Genomic DNA, 20,743 nt, shown 5'->3' with positions numbered 1-20,743 from the left:
CATTTACAACAACATGGGTGGATGGTGAAGGTATTATGCTAAGTGAAGTAAGTCTGACAGAAAAATATAAATACTGTAGGATGTCACTTAGATGTGGACTCAAAAAGAAAACAAATGAACAAACAAAACAAAACTCATAGAATCAGAGAACAAAACAGTGGTCACCAGGGGTGAGGTGGAGTGGAGATTGACAAAATGGGTGATGGAGGTCAAAAGGTCCAAACTTCTCATTATAAAATAAGTAAGTCATGGTGATGTAATGTACAGCATGATGACTATAGTTAATAACATTGCAGTGCATAATTTAATAGCTGCCAAGTGAGTAAATCTTAAAAGTTCTTATTACAAGAAAAAAATATATTTTTGTAATTTTATATGACGGATGATAACTAAACTTATTGTGGTAATCATTTTGCAGTATATACAAATAACAAATCATTGCATTGTACATGGGAAACTAATATAATATTACATGTCAATTATACCTAAATAAAATAATAATAAGTCCAAAGGAGTACTTTTTTAAAAAAATGAAGCTTGAAAGAAGGCATATAGTAACACTTTATCATCACCACTAATTTTCTCTCAAAATAACAACGTTGTAAATTAATTACTCCTTTATTAAGCTAAGGCTGTGGTTAATTTTGTTTTACAACAGATAAAGATGATTCCTAAGTAACATGAAAATTTTAAATCTCTTTTATATTTTAAGTAGTTACTATGATCCTATAACATAAGGTAAACTCAAACACTTAGCATAAACAGCAAAACAGAAAATGATTTTTCTTTAAATATAATTTAACTACAGAGAAAAGTGCAAAAAGTAAACGTATACCTAATTTAAAGTGTGTGAAAACAGAAATAAAGAGTCTTCCCACTTTCCCCAGGAACGAGAGGTTTCGAACTGTCAATCTCACCTGCAAAGTCTCCTAATCAAATCCTCAGGTCGTCTTGTAATTTTTCTGGGAAAATCCATTTTTTCAATTCCTTTAAGAATCAAATTGTAGGTCATCATTTGGTCAATTCCAGAAAAGGGTGGGCTAGAGAAAAGAGGAAATAGAACACTAGAACCAGGGTCTGAGACACATTTACAACCAAGTTCCTTCCTCCCTTCCTTCCTTCCTTCCTCCCTCCCTTCCTCTCTCCCTCACTTTCTCCCTCCCTCCCTAACTCCCTCCCTCTCTCTCTGTCATTAGTTGTTTTACCAAAAATCTGGAGACATGGCAGAAAATCATTTTATTAATTTCATACCACTTAACAAATTATACACATATATATTTACTCATACAAGTAATTTGTCAGGTGGTGATAATTCCTAAGAAGAAAAATAAAGGAAAGGAGAGAAAATGACAGAAAGAGGTGGAGTTTTTTTGTTAGAGTAGATTCAAGAAGCCTCTCTCAAAAGTTGACAGTGGAGCAAAAGCATGAATGAAGAGGAGTGAATGACCATCTGTGGTCAGAGGCTTACAAGCCAGCAAGTACAAAAGGACCTGAGTAAGGAGCAGGCATGGGCTGTTCCTGGAGCAGCGAGGAGGAGGACACTGTTGCTAGTGGAATGAGTAACCAGGAGAAAGGGATGTAAAAGATGGTCACAATACTCTATAGATCTAGTAGGCTATGGGAAGGACCTGGGAATATGTTGTGAGTCAAATGATCTAATTTAAGCAGCCAGAGTAAGATTTTTCTTTTAATGCATGGAGCATAAACTGTGATGGTGACAACAGTGGAGGAAGGAAGGCCTGGTAGCCCAGGTTAGGATGGTAGTGGTAAAGGTGATGAGATGTGGCTGGATTCTGGATGTATTTAGACATTTAAGTCAACGGTGGTGTATGGTAGAAGAAAGAATTCAAGAATGATGATCAGTGTGTTCTGACCTACAGAATAGAGCTAACATTGACTAAGAGAAGAAAGACTGGGGTGGGGTGGGGCTGCAGGGGTGCAGAGCAGGTTATGAGGAATCAAGAGTTACATTTTGAACATGAAATGGAGATGCTAAGCAGGCAGTTGAAGTTATGAGTCTCTCATTTCTGGAAGAGATTAGGGCTGGAGGGATGACTCTGAGGAGTCATCAGAGAGTATTTATGACCATGGAATTTGGTAATATCACCCAGGGAGTGAGTAAATGAAACAGCGAACAGGAACTGAGGTGGCCCAATAATGAGATGTCAGGATGATGAGAGGGACTTAACAATGGAGTCTGTGATGGAGCCACCAGTGAGGGGAAAAAATGGAGAAAGATCCTGTGAAGAGAGTATTTCAAGAAAAGTGTTTCTAAGATGAGTAAGAAAGCACTGGGAGTTGAGTTCAAGTAATATGTGAATGCATATACTTTGCTTTTAAAAACACTTTAATACCTATTCTCTTGTGTCCTTTAACATTTGAAAAATGGTCATGCTTGAGACCTGTTTGATATTGAGAATCCCTACTCCTGGTAATAAGCTTGTAATAAGGTGAGTGCACTAACTTTTATATAACTTATGTTTCACTTGTGAAGAAAATAAGGTAGAAAACAAAAATATTGCTATAATATTTTTAACACTTTTATATATTTACAACTATATTTTGTTTTCTTTTGGTTTTGTTTTTTGGTTATTTTCATTTACCTCCTGACTCTAGAATTCAGGGCATTTAAAAATGGTGAAGAAAATAGACAAAACTATCATTTAGAATTGAAGGGAGGTAAAGTGCTTCCCAAACAAGGTAAAGCTAAAGGAGTTCATCACTACCAAGCCATTATTATATGACCAGTTAAAGGGATTTATTTAAGAAAAAGAAGAAAATCAAAACTATGAACATTAAAATGGCAATGGCAATAAATTCACAACTATCAATAATTGAATCCAAATAACAAACTAAGCAAACAAGCAGAACAGGAACAGAATCATAGATATAGAGATCATTTAGAGGATTATCAGTTGGAAAGGGGAGAATCAGGGAAAAAGGTGCAGGGCTTAAGTACTAATTGGTAGGTATAGCATAGACAGGGGGATGTTAAGAACGGTATAGGAAATGGAATAGCCGAAGAACTTATATACATGACCCATGGACATGAACTAAGGAAGGGGATTGCCAGAGGAAATGGGGGTACCAGGTGGAGTGGGACAAAAGCAGAAAAATTGGGACAACTGTGATAGCATAATCAATAAAATATATTTTAAAAATAAAAATAGCCCTGGCTGGTGTGGCTCAGTGGATTGAGCACCAGCCTGTGAACCAAAGGATCACCGGTTTGATTCCCAGTCAGGACACTAGCCTGATTTGTGGGCCAGGTCCCCAGTTGGCGGTGTGTGAGAGGCAACAACTCACTGATGTTTCTCTCCCTCTTTTTCTCCCTCCCTTCCTCTCTTTCTAAAAATAAGTAAATAAAATATTTAAAAAAAATATTTTCTGTGCCCTACCCTGAAAACTTTTACAGAAACAATTTCTCAACTTTTTTATAACAACTCAAGCCACCTTAGCAACTCCAAGATATTGTTTGTTGTTTTTTCCCTTTCCTTATTTCCTCATTTTATTTATCTAAGTTTAACAATTTATCCCAGCTGGTAAAAATGGAAATGTTTATTCTCCAGTTACCTACAGGAACTATCATGTGTCTCTTAGAAATACAGCGAACTAGTTTTCCAGGGATGAGAATACAAATTCATGAAATAGAATTCCTTGCATCACAAGACCTTAAGCAACTTTCTCTCTGAATGACTATTTGGAAATTCTTCTCTTCTTTCCTTCAAAATCTTCAGCAATGAATATTTGGGATTGATTACAGATAATATAAAATAATCCTTCACATCTGTTTGCTCAATGCATGTTGATATAGAATGCATCACAGGTAACCTTACATTGAAATGTGTAATGTAAAAAGTTCAAGAAGATTCTCTTAAACTGTCTTTTTGTAAAGTATGCGTTTAGATTTAAATTCCCATCAATGGGTGCATTCCAGTCTTTTTTTATGTCGTTCCATTATGTAAATTCTCCCTGAAGTTAAGACTGAGAAATTTGGTTATAAAGGTTCATAAGGATGATCAAATCAATTAACAAAAAATGGAGGTACAAAACTGGAAAGAGAACTGATCTGAATCCGGTGGCCATGTCCATTCCCCTACCTGATAAGTGTGTAATGGAAACTGCATCACATTTAGAGCTAGGAGATCCAGATCAAATCCCCAATATTAGGCAGGTAGCTCACTGCCCTGGTATTCTAAACTATAAAATATAAATCATAAGATAATAATAACAAATATTTAAAGTATAAAAATAATAAATATCCCTATTTTAATTTTCATGCATTTGTGAAAACTAAACCAGATAATACGCCTGTAAGTGCTCTGTAAACTGTAAGATGCTTTACAAATATGAACATTACATATAATCTACATATGTGTATGGATGCACGTGCATGCATATAAATACGTGTGTCTACTTATGTTGAATATTTGGAATCTTGGATTCATTAATATAGCCGTTTAATCTCTTTAGGAATGACAATTCAATTTTAACTGCCAAAATCCCTGCTATGCCATGTCTCTGTTAATTAGCACTTCTAGAAAGCAGCTGACAAGGGAAATAAAATTTAATTCCAGCAATGTTGCTTTCTCTTAGCATTTCTGATTAATGATTTCTAGGGAAGACAGACGAACATAGCTAAATTTAGTTTAATTGATCAATGAATTTAACTGAAACACGATTGTTATTTTCTCAATTACAAAAAATATAAAAGGAAACAACGACATAGCCTACAATTTCAATTCCTTTTCTTATTCTTATGCTGGATTATCAAAACCTTCACACACTTAATATATTATCAATAATAACAGACCTTGCCATTTTAGGTAAACCATAGTATTCTGTACTCCTTTGTTTTACCCACCTGAATCTTTTCTCTACATTATAAACTAGCAAGAATACTATATGTAAAATAACATAAAGAGGAAAGGATATCACATTTCCAAAATGTTAAACCTTAAAATTTACATATATATATATATATATATATATATATATATATGATTGTTAATTACTTATTTTTGCACTTCTTTGAAGAAGAGGCTGAACACAACTTGAAGGACTTACTTGCCCATTAGGAGTTCATACACTAGGATTCCCAGAGACCAAAAATCCACACTGAAGTCATGGCCTTTGTTGAGAATGACTTCAGGAGCTACATACTCTGGGGTCCCACAGAATGTCCATGTTTTCTGTCCAGATCCTATTTTCTTAGCAAATCCAAAGTCAACCTGGAAAAGAATGTCAAAGAAATTTTCAGAGACCATAAAATGCAGATTCCTCTTTAAGACTCCCTCTAAGTTCCCCAGTCTTCTTTCTACAACCCCACTCTTCCTTCACACTACACACGCACACACACACACACACTATTTATTCTTTTGTAGGGCCAAGTGTACATCTAATTACACTGGAGAAAGTCCATGCATAGGCCTTTACCCCCACAACCCCTAGAGGAACGCATTAGCCAGGGGAGAGCAGAACAGCACATGAGAAGCAGATCAGGGCCAGCAGGACGGACATAAATTTCAAATCAATGGGAAGAGGGGGAAGGGTGAAGTGATGAACTTAAAAGCTCCATCACAGAGGAAAAAATAGTAGCAAAATTGAGAGTTTTGGAAAGAGACTATTGTTGAGAAAAGGGGCATTTAAAATTCTCAACAGTCTTTAAAACCATTATGTATAATGTCTGCCCCTTCTCAATTTTGACAGTCCGAAGAAAAAGCCAGGATCATCCCATCTGAACCTTGGCTGGACTTTGTCCACTTTCAGTCCCTCTCAGAGAGGTGGGTGGTGAATAGCACTTGCATTAGCTTATTTATTCTGAATATGAATTCAGCCAGCACCTATGATCGGCCAGGCTCTGTGCTAGGCATATAGTTACACAGTTGACTAGGAGAAGCTCACTGTGTTAGGAATACTTACACATATGTGATTAATATTATATCATGTAATATATAATACAACGTAGAATATTATGCAACATATAAACTCAGAGGGCCAAAAAAGCATATACTTCTGGAACATAAGGAAGAAGGCTGGGAAAGATGTCAGGGGGTGACACCTAAACTCAGCCCTCACTTAGGATTAGGAACTTTCCCAGGTTAATGAACTGGTGCTACCTCTGTCTTTTCAGAATAGGCTACTCCACTTTTCTGAGACTCTATTCAATGAACTCTGTGCACAGAATAGAGACAGGAAAGAGCACGGGAGCAACAGAAGACCCGCTCACTGAATCGATGCAGTGTATATGACTGACATCCTGCCCCTGCAAAACAAACAGTTCATTTCCTTCCACAGGGGTTATTTAGGACATACTTTTCATCTTCAGTACATACAGATATTATTTTAATAAAACTGCCCTTCACCTCTCTCAAGTAAACAGACACACAAATTATACCTGGGCTTCAATATGAACATTTTAATAGCTTTATTACCCACACCAACTCAATAGTATGGCAATAATCTTAGTTAAAACCCTAAATAAATAGGGTTAGCATATCAAAATAGGTCCTCACCTAGGAAAATACGGGTCAGTGAACTATAAAATTCAGCCCTCATTTATTCATTCAAATACTGAAAATATCCATTTTTACCTTAATACATCTATTAGACATTTACCTTTTTATGAATGCTTTTTAGTATTTGTCACACAACAGCAAGGATTTCCTTCTTAGAAAAAGGGAATTTAAACAACCTAATCTGAAGTGGGCTTTTAACTGTTTTCTTTCATCTGCATAGAATGACTCACAGGGATTGTAAGAGATGGCTGGGGATATTATGAAATTAAAATTTGTAACCAGTTGAGATTAGCATATCTACTTATTCCTCAGAGAAAGAACCATTATGAAAATCCTAGCTAGTTTTACAGAGACTAAAATTTAAGAGACAAGAAATCAATGCTTATAATTGAATTTTTAATGCACGCAAATGTGGAAATATATTTTGTTGTCTTATAAAAGCTTTCAACTCATTTTCTTATTACATTATCTTCTTTTTAAGAATAATTGTAAGTTTATTAGATGTTTAGGAGAGTTCTTCTAGTTTGAAAAGCTGTAAATTGTAATTTGAATAGCTAGTTTTGTTCCACAATATTTGCATGTTAGTCCAAAGAGGTGGCAATGATCATATGAAGATGATAAGATTTATGGAAAGTTACCACTTTCTTTATCTCCTTTGATCTTATCAACTTTAGTCTAATCTATTTGGTCAGAGGAAACTGATGCTCAGACCTATCCAGTCATGTGCCTAATATGCCCAGATCTTCTGATGTCAAGTTCTGTATATTTTCTATAAAAATTCACACTACCCCTGTGTTGCACCACCATGGCTAGCACCACAAAGCCTCAGTCTCTTCTTTTTTTAACTCTATCCCTTCTAGACAACAGAAATATAAATTCCTTTATTCATTCAACAAATATTTATTGAATACCACTATGTACCAAGCACCTCATCAGAGAAGGAAAACTCTGACTCCAAAAAACCTCCGCTGCCTTGCGGCATACCTCTTCAGGGGAAAGGCTAAGGGAGTAAACCCCGACAGAAAATCCGGAGCCGGAGTCCCTAAGGCGGTTTGACGTTGTAGTCAACACCGGCAACTCCTGCGGCGCACCTGAACCCAAGCTGTATTGACTCCGTCTTTCCCTTGGATCCTTCAGCTGCGAAGAGAGGGGGGGTCTGCTGCATGGGCAACAGCAGACCCTCCATATTACCCTGCCCAGGCTCTGTAGCTTCAGCGTCATCGCAAGATGTCAATTCAACACGGGAGGAGACAGATACTACCATGTCACTCCCGAGTCGGACTGCACAGCCATTCTCGGTGGTGCAGATAGACTCTTAAGAAGCTACACCATCGTCTCTCGAGACGGACGGCTGCCGACGACCAAGCACCAGGATACGGACCAAACCCCAGGTCTCTTTGAGCTTACATTTAAGAGAAAGAGAACAAGCATAGACATATACCATGCATAATAAGGTCAGATAGTTACATATGCTATGAAAACAACCTACAGCAGAATTAGCTACAGAACACAATCTGAATTGTACTTTAAATACGGTGATCAGGAAACACTTCTCTGAAGAGGTAGCATTTGAGCAGATTTGAGCAGAGAACTGAGTGAACTAAGAAAGGGAGCTCAGAGGAAATCTGAGCAAGAGTGATTCTGTCAGAGGAAGAGCTAGCATGTAACCTCTAGCCTTTGAGAACATGCTTGGTAAGTTGAAGGACAGACAAGGCCAGTGTGGCTGGGCCATATGTAGTGATCTGGTAAGCCACAGAAAGAACTTAAATTTTTTTTTCTAAGAGTCCATTAGAGGATTAAGAGAAGGGGTAGGAAAGCCCTAACTAATGTTTTTAAAAGGATCATTCTAAAAGGCAAGAAAATACACATCCCTTTTAAAAGTAGTAAACTGAGCTTTCAAGAAGAATCTCTGGAGAAGCTGCACGCAGGATTTTTTCCACCCTTGTATCTATTAAATCTCCATTAAGTCTCCAAAGATTTTAATACTAGAAGGCTTTAAGACGTTTCTAAATCTGCAGTGATGATTGCATCATTCTGTAACAGAAAAATTAGCATCATGGCTTACTGGAGCTGGGGTCCAGTAAGTATTAGCTTTTTCCGAGAAGTTTCTTTCTGGGTCAGTACATTTGTCAGATATTGGTTTTCTAGTTCACATAAAAAATGGAATCAAAATGACCAGTCTAATTAAGCCAGAGGATTCATGGAGACATATCATTCCAAAAAAATATTTATGTGGCATTTTGAGGGCACTTACTTTGCCCAAGTCTAGACAAGGCTAAAATGGAATCTGTTTATCCTGCTTGCCAACAGGCAGCAGTGAATGGTTTCCCCTGGATGGAAGTGAGGGTGAGACGAGCTAAGGTATGGGATGGGTGAATCTTTTATGAATCTTTTTGGGGCCATGGTAACTCATCTGAAATACCTAGAGTGTTCAGTAGGAAGTGGGCAAAATGAAGAGGAATTTTGTGTATACAGAACAAGCTGAAAAAAAATCATTAGAGGCTCATCTTATAAACCACTACCTCTTTTTCTCCCCCTTAAACCTCACCTGAGGTCATGCTTATTGATTTTTTTAGAGAGAGGGAAAGGGAGGGAGAGATAGTGAGAAACATTAATGTGAGAGAGGAACATCAATTGGTTGCCTCTTGTACATGCCTCAACCAGGGATCAAACCTGCAACCTACATATGTGCCCTGACTGGGGATCGAAACTGGAACCTTTTGGCACATGGTATGATGCTCAACCAACTGAGCCACTCGGCCAGGGGTATACCACCACCTCCTTGAGCAGGATTTACAGAACCAGTTCCTTTCTCCTATGAGGTTCTTTAACACTGTTTATATTCCACAATTACATCCCTCATTGCAGTATCATCTAGTTGTGTGACTGGATCCTTCCTTGAGAAGAGGCATTATATCTTATTCATTTTGTACCCCCTACAGCATTTGTAACACAGCAGATGTTCAACACATGTTTGGTGAAAAATAATCTGAATAAATAGATTACTATTAACATCAGTTTCAGTAAGATATCTGTAATCTTTAAAACAACTTCACAATTTTGTGAGATAGGAACTATTCCCCTACTGTTGAAGATGAGAATATTAAAATTTAGGAAGGTCATGGATATTTGAGGTGACACTTGAACCAGGAACTAGAACGTATTTAAGGGGAAAGAAGCAGCATATGTTAAGCAGGTTGGTGGGAAAAGCCTAATTTGATAAGCTTTTATCATTTAATGAGAACAGTTAGTAATGGTCTGGAAAAAGAACATAGATGGAGCCGATGACTACTTTTACTTTTAAATAAAAAAATCCTTGCAACATATAAAATACTGAGACATGTATGCAAGTCATAAAGCATGAGAATAAAAACACTCCTGTGTTCCCCACCAGTTTAAAAATTAGAACAGAGCTACTGTGGAAGCCCTATGTGCTCCTCCCATAGTGTCTTCCTGCCCATTGCCGAGAGGTCACTACTCTGATTTTTATGTTTATCATTTGCTTATTTTTGTTTCTGATTTTACCACAGATCTGATACATAGTTCTCAGTTTTTAAATTTTTAGATAAATCTTATATCTATTCTTGATCAAACTGCCTCTTTTCACTTGAAATCATATCAGTGAATTTAATCCATATTATAGTACATTTATTTTCACCCTATATTAGATACCATTGAATTAACACACCATGATTATTTCTGTCCATTTTGCTATTGTTGAACATGTATATTATACCTAATTGTGTGCTATTACAAAATGCTTCTATTAACATCATTTTGCATTTTATCTAGTGGACATGAGTAACAATAAAATTGCTGGGTTAAAGATGTGGCATCTTCAACTTTACAAGATATTGTCAAATACATGGGGTGGGCAAAAGAAGGTTTACAGTTTTGAGTACACAAAACACAGAGTTTATTCTTGTATTATTACTTATTAATTATTGTATTATTTTCCATACAAACAGCTGTAAAGCAACTTTTGCAGCACCCCTGTATCTTTCCTCAGGGACTGTGCTATTTTATCACCTGCTTCACCAGCAGCAGTGCATGTGAGTTTCCATTGCTCTAAATCCTCACCATCATTTAGTGGTATCAACTTCTATTTTTTACCTTCTATAAGTATTAGAAAATCACTGTGCTTGTAATTTTCATTCCATCCCTCGTTAGTAATTAGTCTTAGCTATGGCATATTTAGTTCTGATATTGAGAGAATGTCCTCCCACCCTCTTTTTCATGTCTTCAGAAATGTCTCGGCTATTCTTGGCTCCTGGTCATTCTACATACACTTAGAATCAGCTTGCCAAGCTTCATGAACAGCTCTGCTGGAATTCCGCTGGAAATGTATCAAACCTGTAGACCAATGTGAAAACTACTGATATGATTGGGATGTTGTGTCCTCTTATTTTTAAACCCAGTACATCTTCCCGAGTTAGTTAGGGTAATGCTAGCTACTACAACAAACATATCCAAGAAAGTATAAAAGCTTAAGCTCTACATTAATTTTCTTCTTCCTCACATAATGGGTTTTCCTGAGCAGCAGGGAACTCTTCTCCAGACAGTGGTTCAGGGAAGCAGGCTCCTTCCATCTCATGGCTCTGTCAACTTCAAATCTGCTGTTTGTCGGCCACAAGCGATCACCTCCACAGATCACTATTAGCCGAGGTCTGAGGGTGGTGCACAAAAGTCAGCTCACAGGTCACTAGCGAGAACCTAGCCACAGGATCACAGCCAGCACAACGAAGGCTGGGGTATGCTGTCTAGCTCTGAGCCCAGAAGAAAGCGAATGAGCCTATTAATTTACATCTTTTTCATGTCTATCTATAAATTTGTATAAGTTTCTCACAGCTCTTAGATTTTTGTTAGGTTTACTTCTACATACTTTATATATTTACTTACATATATTATATTCTTAGGCTTTTTGTTAAGTGGGATTTGTATAGCTATTTATCAACTGCATTTCTGGTATTTAAAAATACTGCATTGAGGTCTTGTGTCATTAATCTTCCATCCAGCAACCACACTAAGCTCTCTACTTAAGTTTAGCAATTTGTTGTTACATTTTGGATTTCTACAGTTAATCATATCACATGAGGAAATAGGTTTTGTTATTTACTTTCTAATCTTTCTTTTAACTTTATTCATATCTGACTGCATTGGGTAGGACCCCCAGTAAAATACTGAATAGAAATGCTTATCCCATTGACTTTTAAGAGCATATTTCTAATATTTCATCATTATGTAAAGCATTTGCACTGAATTTTTGTTAGGCATCTGTTATTGAGTTAATAACAGTTATTTATATTCCTAGTTTGCTTTGAGATTTTTATCATAACTAAATGTAAAAATGTATGAAAAATTCCCCTGCATCTATTGAGGTCGTTAGATAATTATTTTTATTTTTTAGTCTATTAAGGTGGTGACCTGTTTCATTGGAATTTCTAATGTTAAATGTTTGCATTTCTGAGATATATCCAACTTTGTTATGGTGTATTATCAAAATTTGTATTCATTGTAGTTTTCGGTTTGCTAATATTTGGTTTATAATTCTTGGATTAAATTCATGAGTGATACTGGATATTAATTAGCCTTTCTTAGCCCTTTACTTTGGAGAATCAAGTTTAAACTACCTCATAGAATAAGACAATGTAGAATCGCCCAAATACTTTCTACTCCACATAAACCTCTGCTTTAACTGTCATAATGTTCACTTATGATAGTATATATCTATATCTCTTCTTCTATTTTACTTTTGATCAGTATTTCCACAGATTTGTTAATTTTATTAAGCTTTTCAAAACACTAATCTTGCTTCCATATCCTTTTAATTTTATATTTCATTAATTCATAGTTCTTAACTTCATTATTTTTTCTTCTCTTTTCCTTTGTTTTCCCTTTTTCCAACTTCTTAAATTAGATGCTTAGCTCATTAATTTTTAGCCTTTCTTATTTCCTATCTTACCAAAGACAGTAAGTCAGAGGGGTGAGCCACATGGGGGCTGCACGGAGGACAGGGCGTACTGGATCCAGGGGTGCCCTGGACACTCTCCAACCAGTCCCCCATATGTGAGGGCTGCTGTATCCCCAGGCTTTCTGACAGTGTGTTGTAGCCTCCTCCTTCCCTCTGACCTTGATACCACAGACAGTCAGGGAGCCCTGAGGCGTCTTCCTCATTGGCCAAGATGGTGCAGGCAAAGGTTCTTACACTGAGCATACCAAAAGCTAGCAGGATGATTGAGTAGATAAAAAAAGCCCTCCCTCCCTATCTCTATAAGAACCAGGCACAGGCTTGCACAGGAAGGCAATAAGGTCTTTGGGACAGGAGTTCACCATTCTTCCAGGTCCAGAACCTAAATAAAAGCGTCTTTCCTTTTGTACCAGCACCTGTCTTACAAGTTTGGCTTTTGCTGCCACAGGCAGCCGGACCCACTTGTTCTGCTTCACCTAGTTGAAACTTTTAGGGCTATGAACACTCTAGCTATCACTTTATCTGCAACCCACTTGTAGTGATATGTATGCAGTATATTGTTTTTTTAATTGAATTTATTGGGGTAACATGGTTAATAAAACCATACAGGTTTCAAGAGTACAACTCAATAACACATCATCTGCACACTGCATCGTGTGCTGATTCCCCCAAATCAAGTCTCTTTCTACCACTATTTACACCCATGCCCTCTTTCACCCCCCCAGCCCCTTTCCCTTTATGTCTGTTTATTTTGCTTAATCCCTTTACCTTTTTCACCTGCTTTTTAATATTCATTACAGTTTCTTCTTCACTGATCATTCAGTTACTTTGAAATATTCTTAAAATTTCAATGAGATGAGTTATGATTTTTATTAGTGGCTGCTTCCTATTTTTAATATTTTGTTAATTGATTTCTATCTTAAAATACATTGATATCAGCATCCAAAAACTTAATGTTCCTATTTTGGGAGATATATTATTTTTATCCTGGACTCCAATAAAACATTTTAAGAACTTCTCATTCTATTCCTCATCACTTCATTTCTCTTATTTTCCACATTTCTGTGTCTCTGTGATACTATCTATGTAAATTACTTAAATTTATCTTTTAGCTTACTGATTTTTCTCTTTACTTGTGAATCATCTGCTATCACCTGTTACATTTTTCATATTGATGTGCAATTTACAAACAATAAAATGCACATATTATTGATGTACATTTCATTGAATTTAAATGTAGGTCATACTCATGTAATTACAACCATCATACAGTCAAAATATAGATGCTCCCATTATCTCAGAAAGTTCCCTCATAACCTCTTTCTGGTCAAATGCCCCTCCCAGAACAACAATTATGTTTATTTCTGCCATCTATTCTAGGAAGTCAATAGGTGTAATCATAGAGAAGATATTCTTTTGTGTCTGGCTTCTTTTGCTCAGCATAATTTTTAAAGTTCATGTTGTTGTTTGCTGTGCAACTCATTCCTTAATACTGCTAAGCAGCATCCCATTGCTGAATGTACTACTACAAATTTATGCCATCAGTTGGTGAGGGGTATTTGGGCTGTTTCTGATTTGAGGGCTTTTATGAATAGAGCTGTTAGGAACATTCTTGCCCAAGATTTCTGAAGATGTAATTTCAATATTCTTGGATACATATCATACAAGCAGTGAAGTTTCTACCAGGAAGTGAAATTTTCTGTCATAGAACAGGCGTAGGTTTGACTCTATGAAAAACTAACAAAACTATTCTTCAAATGGCTTATAATTTTCCTCTCCCACTAGAAATTTAGGAGAATGTCTCACCAACACTTGGTACTGCCAATCTTTTAAATTATAGTCACTGTAGTGAGTATAAAATGATACCTCTTTGTGGTTTTAATTTGCATTTCCTGGATGACTACTGATATAGCTTATTGATAATTCCTACGTCTTCTTTTGTGAAACGATTTTTCAAGATCTTAAAACATTTTTAAAATTTGGTTGTCTTTTTACTATTGAACTGTAGGAGTTCATTATGTTTCTGGGTACAATCAAGTCCTTTGTCATAAATATACATTGCAAATATTTTCTCCCACTCTATGGTATGACTATTCATTTTCTTAACAATGCATTTTGATCAGAAGTTTTTAGTTTCGATGAAGTCCAATTATCATGGACTGCATTTTTGTGCACCCCCCACCCCCTTCATATGTTGAAACTTGAACTTCCAGTGTGATATTATTTGTAGGTAGGGACTTTGAGTGGTAATTATATCATGAGGGTAAAGCACTTATAAAAAGAGACTAGAGCAGAAGTTCTCAACCTGTGGGTCGCGACCCCTTTGGGGGTTGAACGAACCTTTCACAGGGGTCCCCTAAGACCATTGAAAAACACATATATAATTACATATTGTTTTTGTGATTAATCACTATGCTTTAATTATGTTCAATTTGTAACAATGAAAATACATCCTGTGTATTAGATATTTACATTACGATTCATAACAGTAGCAAAATTACAGCTATGAAGTAGCAATGAAAATAATTTTATGGTTGGGGGTCACTACAACATGAGAAACTGCATTAAAGGGTCGCAGAATTAGGAAGGTTGAGAACCACTGGGCTAGAGAAAGCTTATCTCTATCTGTGTCTCTGTCTCTAGCTCTATCTTCTGCTGACCCTCTCTCCCTCATTCCCAACCTGAAGAAGTGAGAAGGCAGCTCTCTATAGGTCAGGAAGTGGGACTTAACCAGACATCAGATCTACTAGAGCCTTGATCTTGGACTTCCCAGCCTCTAAAATTGTGAGAAATAAATGTTTGTTGTTTAAGCCACCTGCTCTATAGTGTTTTTGTTATAGCAGCCTGAAGTTTTTAAGATTACTACCATTTGTGTTCTAAAAAATTTCTGCTTATCCCATGTTATGAAGATATTACCGTATGTGTACTTCTGGATTATTTCATAGGTTTAGGATCCATCTTGAATTAACTTTTGTAGATAGTGTGAGGGAGTAGTCATGTTCATTTTCCCTCTTACATGTGCATATCCAGCTGTTCCAGCAATGCCTGTTGAGAAGACTAGCCTTTCCCCTTTTGCTATATAAATCAGTTGACTATATAGGTCTATTTCTGGACTTTATTCCATTATATTAAGCTATTTGTCTATCCTTAGATCATTATCACTCTCCCTTCATTACTGTGTGTTTTTAGTATATCTGATATCAGATATAATCAATTTTGTTATTTTTTTCAAAGTGGTTATTAACTCGACTAAACACTGCATTTCTGTGTAAATTTTAGAATTAACATTTCAGTTTCTAAATAAATGTTTACTCCAAATTCTATGGCAATGGCCCTGAATCTGTAGATATTTTGGATAAAGTGAACATCTTATCAAATATTCAGTTATCCAATTTATGAACATAGTATCTTACCTTTTAGTTTTTTTTTTTTTCTCGACAATATTTTGCTATTTTCAATGTAGAGGACTTACACATTTTTACATATTAAACTTATTCAAAATTATTTTACAATTTTGATGTTATTATAAATGGTATTTTTAATTTAATTTGTTAAATATTTACTGCTAGTGAATAAAATATAATCTTTATTTATATAATGACTTTATAGTTGTAATCATGTTTAATTTACTTATTCTTTCTAGTACTTTTTTGGTAAATTCTTTAGGCTTTCTTAAATCAACAATCATGTCCACAAATAAAAGCAGGTTGTAACCTCTTTCTTTCTAATCTTTGGTCTTTCATTTTTTTTTTTTTTTTTTTTTTTTTTTTGGTTTATTTCATTTGCTCTGATACTATGATAAAAAAAAGTGGTAAAAGAAAATATCCTTGCTTTATTCACAATTTAATTGAAAAATGTTCAATATTTCATTGTTAGATATAATGTTAACTAAAGGTTTATCCCCCTGCCATACACAATAAAATGTGTCCTGAAATGAACAGATGTAAGCAGCTGTATCAATGTGGATTTGACCAGTGTGGTTCCCTTTTTCAAGGTTTGAAGGTCTCCTTTGACTTTCTGTCATTCTCCAATGTCTTTACATATTTTTACACAGATATTATAATCAATCTTAGCAAGATTAGTCCTATGCAAGCTACTCCAACCATTAATGAAAACTCCCATTGACTATTTAATTTCAATTATGTTAATTTCTTAATAGAAGTTTTAATTGTTAGTTTTTTTCAAAACCGGTTAGATCTTTTCTGAAACTCTGTTTCTGATTCATTTGTTATTCCCTCTATTTTTTTTTAATAATTTATTTATTTATTTGTTTCTTTATTTTATTTTATTTTATTTTATTAGAGAGAGGGGAAAGGAGAAAGAGAGGGAGAGAAACATCACTGTGTGATTGCCTCTCACTCGCGCCCCCAACTGGGGACCTGACGTGCAACCTAGTCATGTGCCCTGACTGGGAATCAAACCAGTGACTCTTGGCTCGCACCCTCTGTTATTTTTAAAAGGCATTAGGTGTATTTATTTTACATTCTTCACCTGATTATTCCAATACTGCGACTTTTATGTGCAGGCTAAATAATGTTTATGCTATTTTTTCCCCCTCAAACTCTTAAAACTTTATTTTTAAATGTAAGCTCATGTTCCCTGGAACTTTATCTCTGAGAGGTCTTTGTGTCCTGAATTGAGAGTACATTCTTCCAGAGGAAATATACATTGATTTTTGGGAAATTGGGCATGCTACCAACATGATCCATTTTCATTTAAATTCTTGCTTGAAGACTAGGCACCCAACCTCCATGAGGATCAGCCAGTGGCCAAGAATTCTTAGAAAAGACTCTTCCATTCCTCTACCAAAGGCCCAAGAATGAGAAAAGCATGTTTTCTAACATTTACTCTGTCCTTATAGGTTAGATATTTTCTCTTGTTTTCTATTTCCCTGAGAGTGTAATCTCTGTGATCCCTGGCTCTTTACAATGTTCTCTGTTTCACCTTCCCCACTGCTCTCATCTAAAACTTGGTCTCCTGTTCCCAGATGGTGCAGCTAATAAAATCAAACTTTTTGGCCAGCTAGCATTGCTGGGTGCCCACAAGACAGCAGCTTCAATGTTTGAGTTCCATCTTATGCTACTGCTCAAGCTTGGTTCCCAGACTCGGGAAAATCCCAATGCTGTTTTGTAAACTGAGTCATGCATGTAATACTGTTTTTCATGTTTCATCCAGTATTTTTCAGACATTTTGTAGTGAGAGCATTTCAGGATAATGGAAATAGCCAATGTTTACTTTTTAGTCTCCAAAGGCTTTAGTTATTAACCTTCATTTAGCTGGTTGGCAAGTGAGTTAGCAGGATGAATATAAATGACTAACAAGAGAGATATTTATTGACCTCTATGACTATAAATACCAAATATGCTATTTAATGTTTTAAAAATAGCTATGAAAAGAAAAGAAATGAGTCAAACAGATATCTGCATCCCTCATGATAGTTTTACTTCTGGAAGATGCCAAAGGATTTCCATAAAGGGCTGTGAGAGGCACAGCCAATGAAGGAACTGTAAAGAAGAGTGATCCAGGCTTTGTGCTAGAACCTCACCAATTCTCAAAGCCCTCTTTCATGGATAAGATAAAGCTTGAATGGATCAAAATGTTTCTTGGAAGTTAGCCAGATTTCAAATGAAAGGTCTTTTATTTTACTCCTTTGCTAGGAAGAGAAATCGCTTAGCAATTACACAAATAAATTTGATTCCTAATACTACATTACACACTGTAATGTGAATGAGAAAACCTATCTCATTAATTGTTAAATATATTAATTGCAAAATTTTTAGCACAGTAGCTTTGCACATAGTCAACCACTCATTAAATAGTAGCTATTATTATGTCCATGTGTAAAAGTTCTCATATGAGAAACATTTAATATTGTTGTAAATGTTAAGTTGGGAGATGGTTTAATGTCTTTGAGACACTGACAAAATGAACTCAGGAAAACTCACCCAGATACATCATCCTGATAGGGTTCTCTCTTGAGGTCCAAAGTACCTTGGTTTCTCCTAAATTATGACTGCCCAGTTCTACTACTATTTCCTACTGAAAGCAGTCTATGTGACTGTAGCATTTATTTTCTTTAGTGTGACATGAATGGGGATTTATGTTAGGCCATTGAGGATTACAAGGATGGATAGCAAAAAAAGTCTCCATCTCCAAGGAGCCTGTAGTCTAGTGCTGTTATTCTCAACTCTGGTTGTACTTGACAAGATTAAAAAAAAAAAAACAAAAAAAAAACACCAACATTTATATGTGTATAAATTTATATGTGTATCTTTTCTCCCTACAGAGACAGTGGATATCTCAGGCAGGAGCCATATATTCTTCTTTCCTTATCCCTTATAGCCAGTCCCTATATGTAGCAGGAATCAATTAAAACCAGGTAAAAATTATTAAACAAAAATACTAACAAAATCCAATTTTAAAGGCATTCTATTATGTGAATCCATAATAGGAGTCACAAATATGGTGGAAACATTAAATTCCTAGGCCAAAAAAAAAAAAAAAGTGCACTCGTAACACTGCTCCCTGTGCTTCAAAGTCTCTGTCCCCCAAACTGGAAACGACAGGTGTACCAAAATTAAAAGAAAATTGCAACTACGGACACAGCTTTGTGTCTGGAAATATCTCTATGATACTCTTAAGTTAGAGAATTTGTCTTACCAATTTCAGATAGCCCTCAGCATCTAGAATTAAGTTTTCTGGCTTCAGGTCTCTGTAGATAATACCTAGTCGATGCAGGTAATCAAATGCTTCAGTCACACAAGCGACACAGAACTTGGAGGTGGGTTCATCAAAGCTGCCTCTGCAATGAAATCATGTTCCCTCTTAATACTCCAGAAATACATCTTTGTTGTTTGTTCCAGGTGTCATTATTGTATTGGTACATTTATGCAACACAAATGGTCTGTAGAACAGCGACACTAAGAAGTGCTTTATACTGCCAATGAGTCAGGTTGCTGATCATAAAGCAATTTAGGGGGATACTAGATGCAAACAAGAACTACCTCACTGAAATGAAAATGTCCACATCCAAACAATTGTTTCTGGTAATTACATACGAACATATAAAATGAAAAAATAAGAAAAGTATTTTTTAGACATTTATGGAGATATGCAATGCTGGAGAAAATGCAACTATTTCAAATGGCAAGTTTGAACCAGACATCTCTAATTGATTGCTTGACTGAAAAATGACTCAAGTGATCATTTTCATTTCCTCTTTGTAAAGGATGTAACCATAACTCCTTCCTCTCTGGTGCACGTTGGTGATAGCAGAGTTGCCCTTGGTCAGCACTGTGTCTGTTTGCATACTCAATTGTTAAGATGTGGTGGTAATTTGCTGCATGGTATTAATAGGAGGATGTGTCTTTGGGGTGAAAGAGACTGGCTTTGATCCCTGCTGTTTCCACTCACTGTGTCCTTGTGCAAGTTTTTTTGGCTGTTCTGAGCCTCAGATCCCTATCTGTAAAATGGGTTTACTACTTTCTTAACATTATTGTTTTGAGGATTAGGTGCAATGCCTAACAGGAAGTAGAATTCCCCTTTCGGATCAGATTTAGATTTTCTAAATAGATTTGCCTGTTGAAACAAAGATAGAAGATGGAAATGCTTTTGCAGGTGTCATGCCAGTCTCCTCATCCTTCCAGGTTCTCCCCATTCAGATCCATCCAACAATCTGATCCTAACACATTCATCTTCTCCTCAGATGCTCGATGGTCCCTTATTGCCTAGGTGCGTGACAGTCAACAATGAATGAACATTAGAATTGCCTGAGAAGCATTAAACATCATTTACTGGACCCCATCCCAGATGAACTGAATCCTAATCTTTAGTGTTAGGGTTCAGCATTTTTGTTTTGTAAAAGATTTCCACATGACTGTAACATGTAGTCAGGGTTAAGAACCATGGGCCCAAGTAATACTGTCTAAATGCCTGTAATTAGCCCCCGCAATCTACTGCAAGCCTACCTTTCCATCTCCTCTTCTGCTGCCCTTGTCTTCTACTCGAATCCTGCTGTTCATAATCCACAGAGAGCTAGACCTATCCCAATGTCCCGCTGTATCTTACACCAGTTTCCCTTTCTCTCTGCCTTTCCACATCTGGTCATCTTTAGAGTTTAGTTCAAGTCCTTCTTCTCTTCCAAGTTTGCTATCTACCACACTCAACTGATGTTCAATTACAAACTGCCAACTTCTTTGTCATATATAGTTTTCACATTAACTAATGAAATGTTTTTAAATTCCACACATTATCTTCC

General features: G+C 36.1%; 1 protein-coding gene across 2 annotated transcripts in view; it reads right to left on the bottom strand.

Annotated features, from left to right (window-relative positions):
* Positions 1-20,743, bottom strand: part of PRKG2 (protein kinase cGMP-dependent 2) — an 87,488-nt gene that overhangs the window by 11,398 nt on the left and 55,347 nt on the right. For both annotated transcript variants that reach the window (XM_090266716.1, XM_090266717.1), the window contains 3 exons: positions 19,147-19,288; positions 5,068-5,231; positions 918-1,040 (listed from right to left, as the gene is read on the bottom strand). In XM_090266716.1, the coding sequence (XP_090122842.1) occupies positions 918-1,040; positions 5,068-5,231; positions 19,147-19,288 (429 nt within the window). The remainder of the gene's footprint in view (positions 1-917; positions 1,041-5,067; positions 5,232-19,146; positions 19,289-20,743) is intronic.

Source organism: Furipterus horrens, unplaced genomic scaffold (genome assembly GCF_987537825.1).
Source record: "Furipterus horrens unplaced genomic scaffold, mFurHor1.1.pri manual_scaffold_2, whole genome shotgun sequence".
Taxonomy (NCBI): Eukaryota; Metazoa; Chordata; class Mammalia; order Chiroptera; family Furipteridae; genus Furipterus; species Furipterus horrens.
The sequence above is the reverse complement of the archived record's forward strand: the minus strand, read 5'-3'. Positions and strand labels throughout refer to the sequence as shown.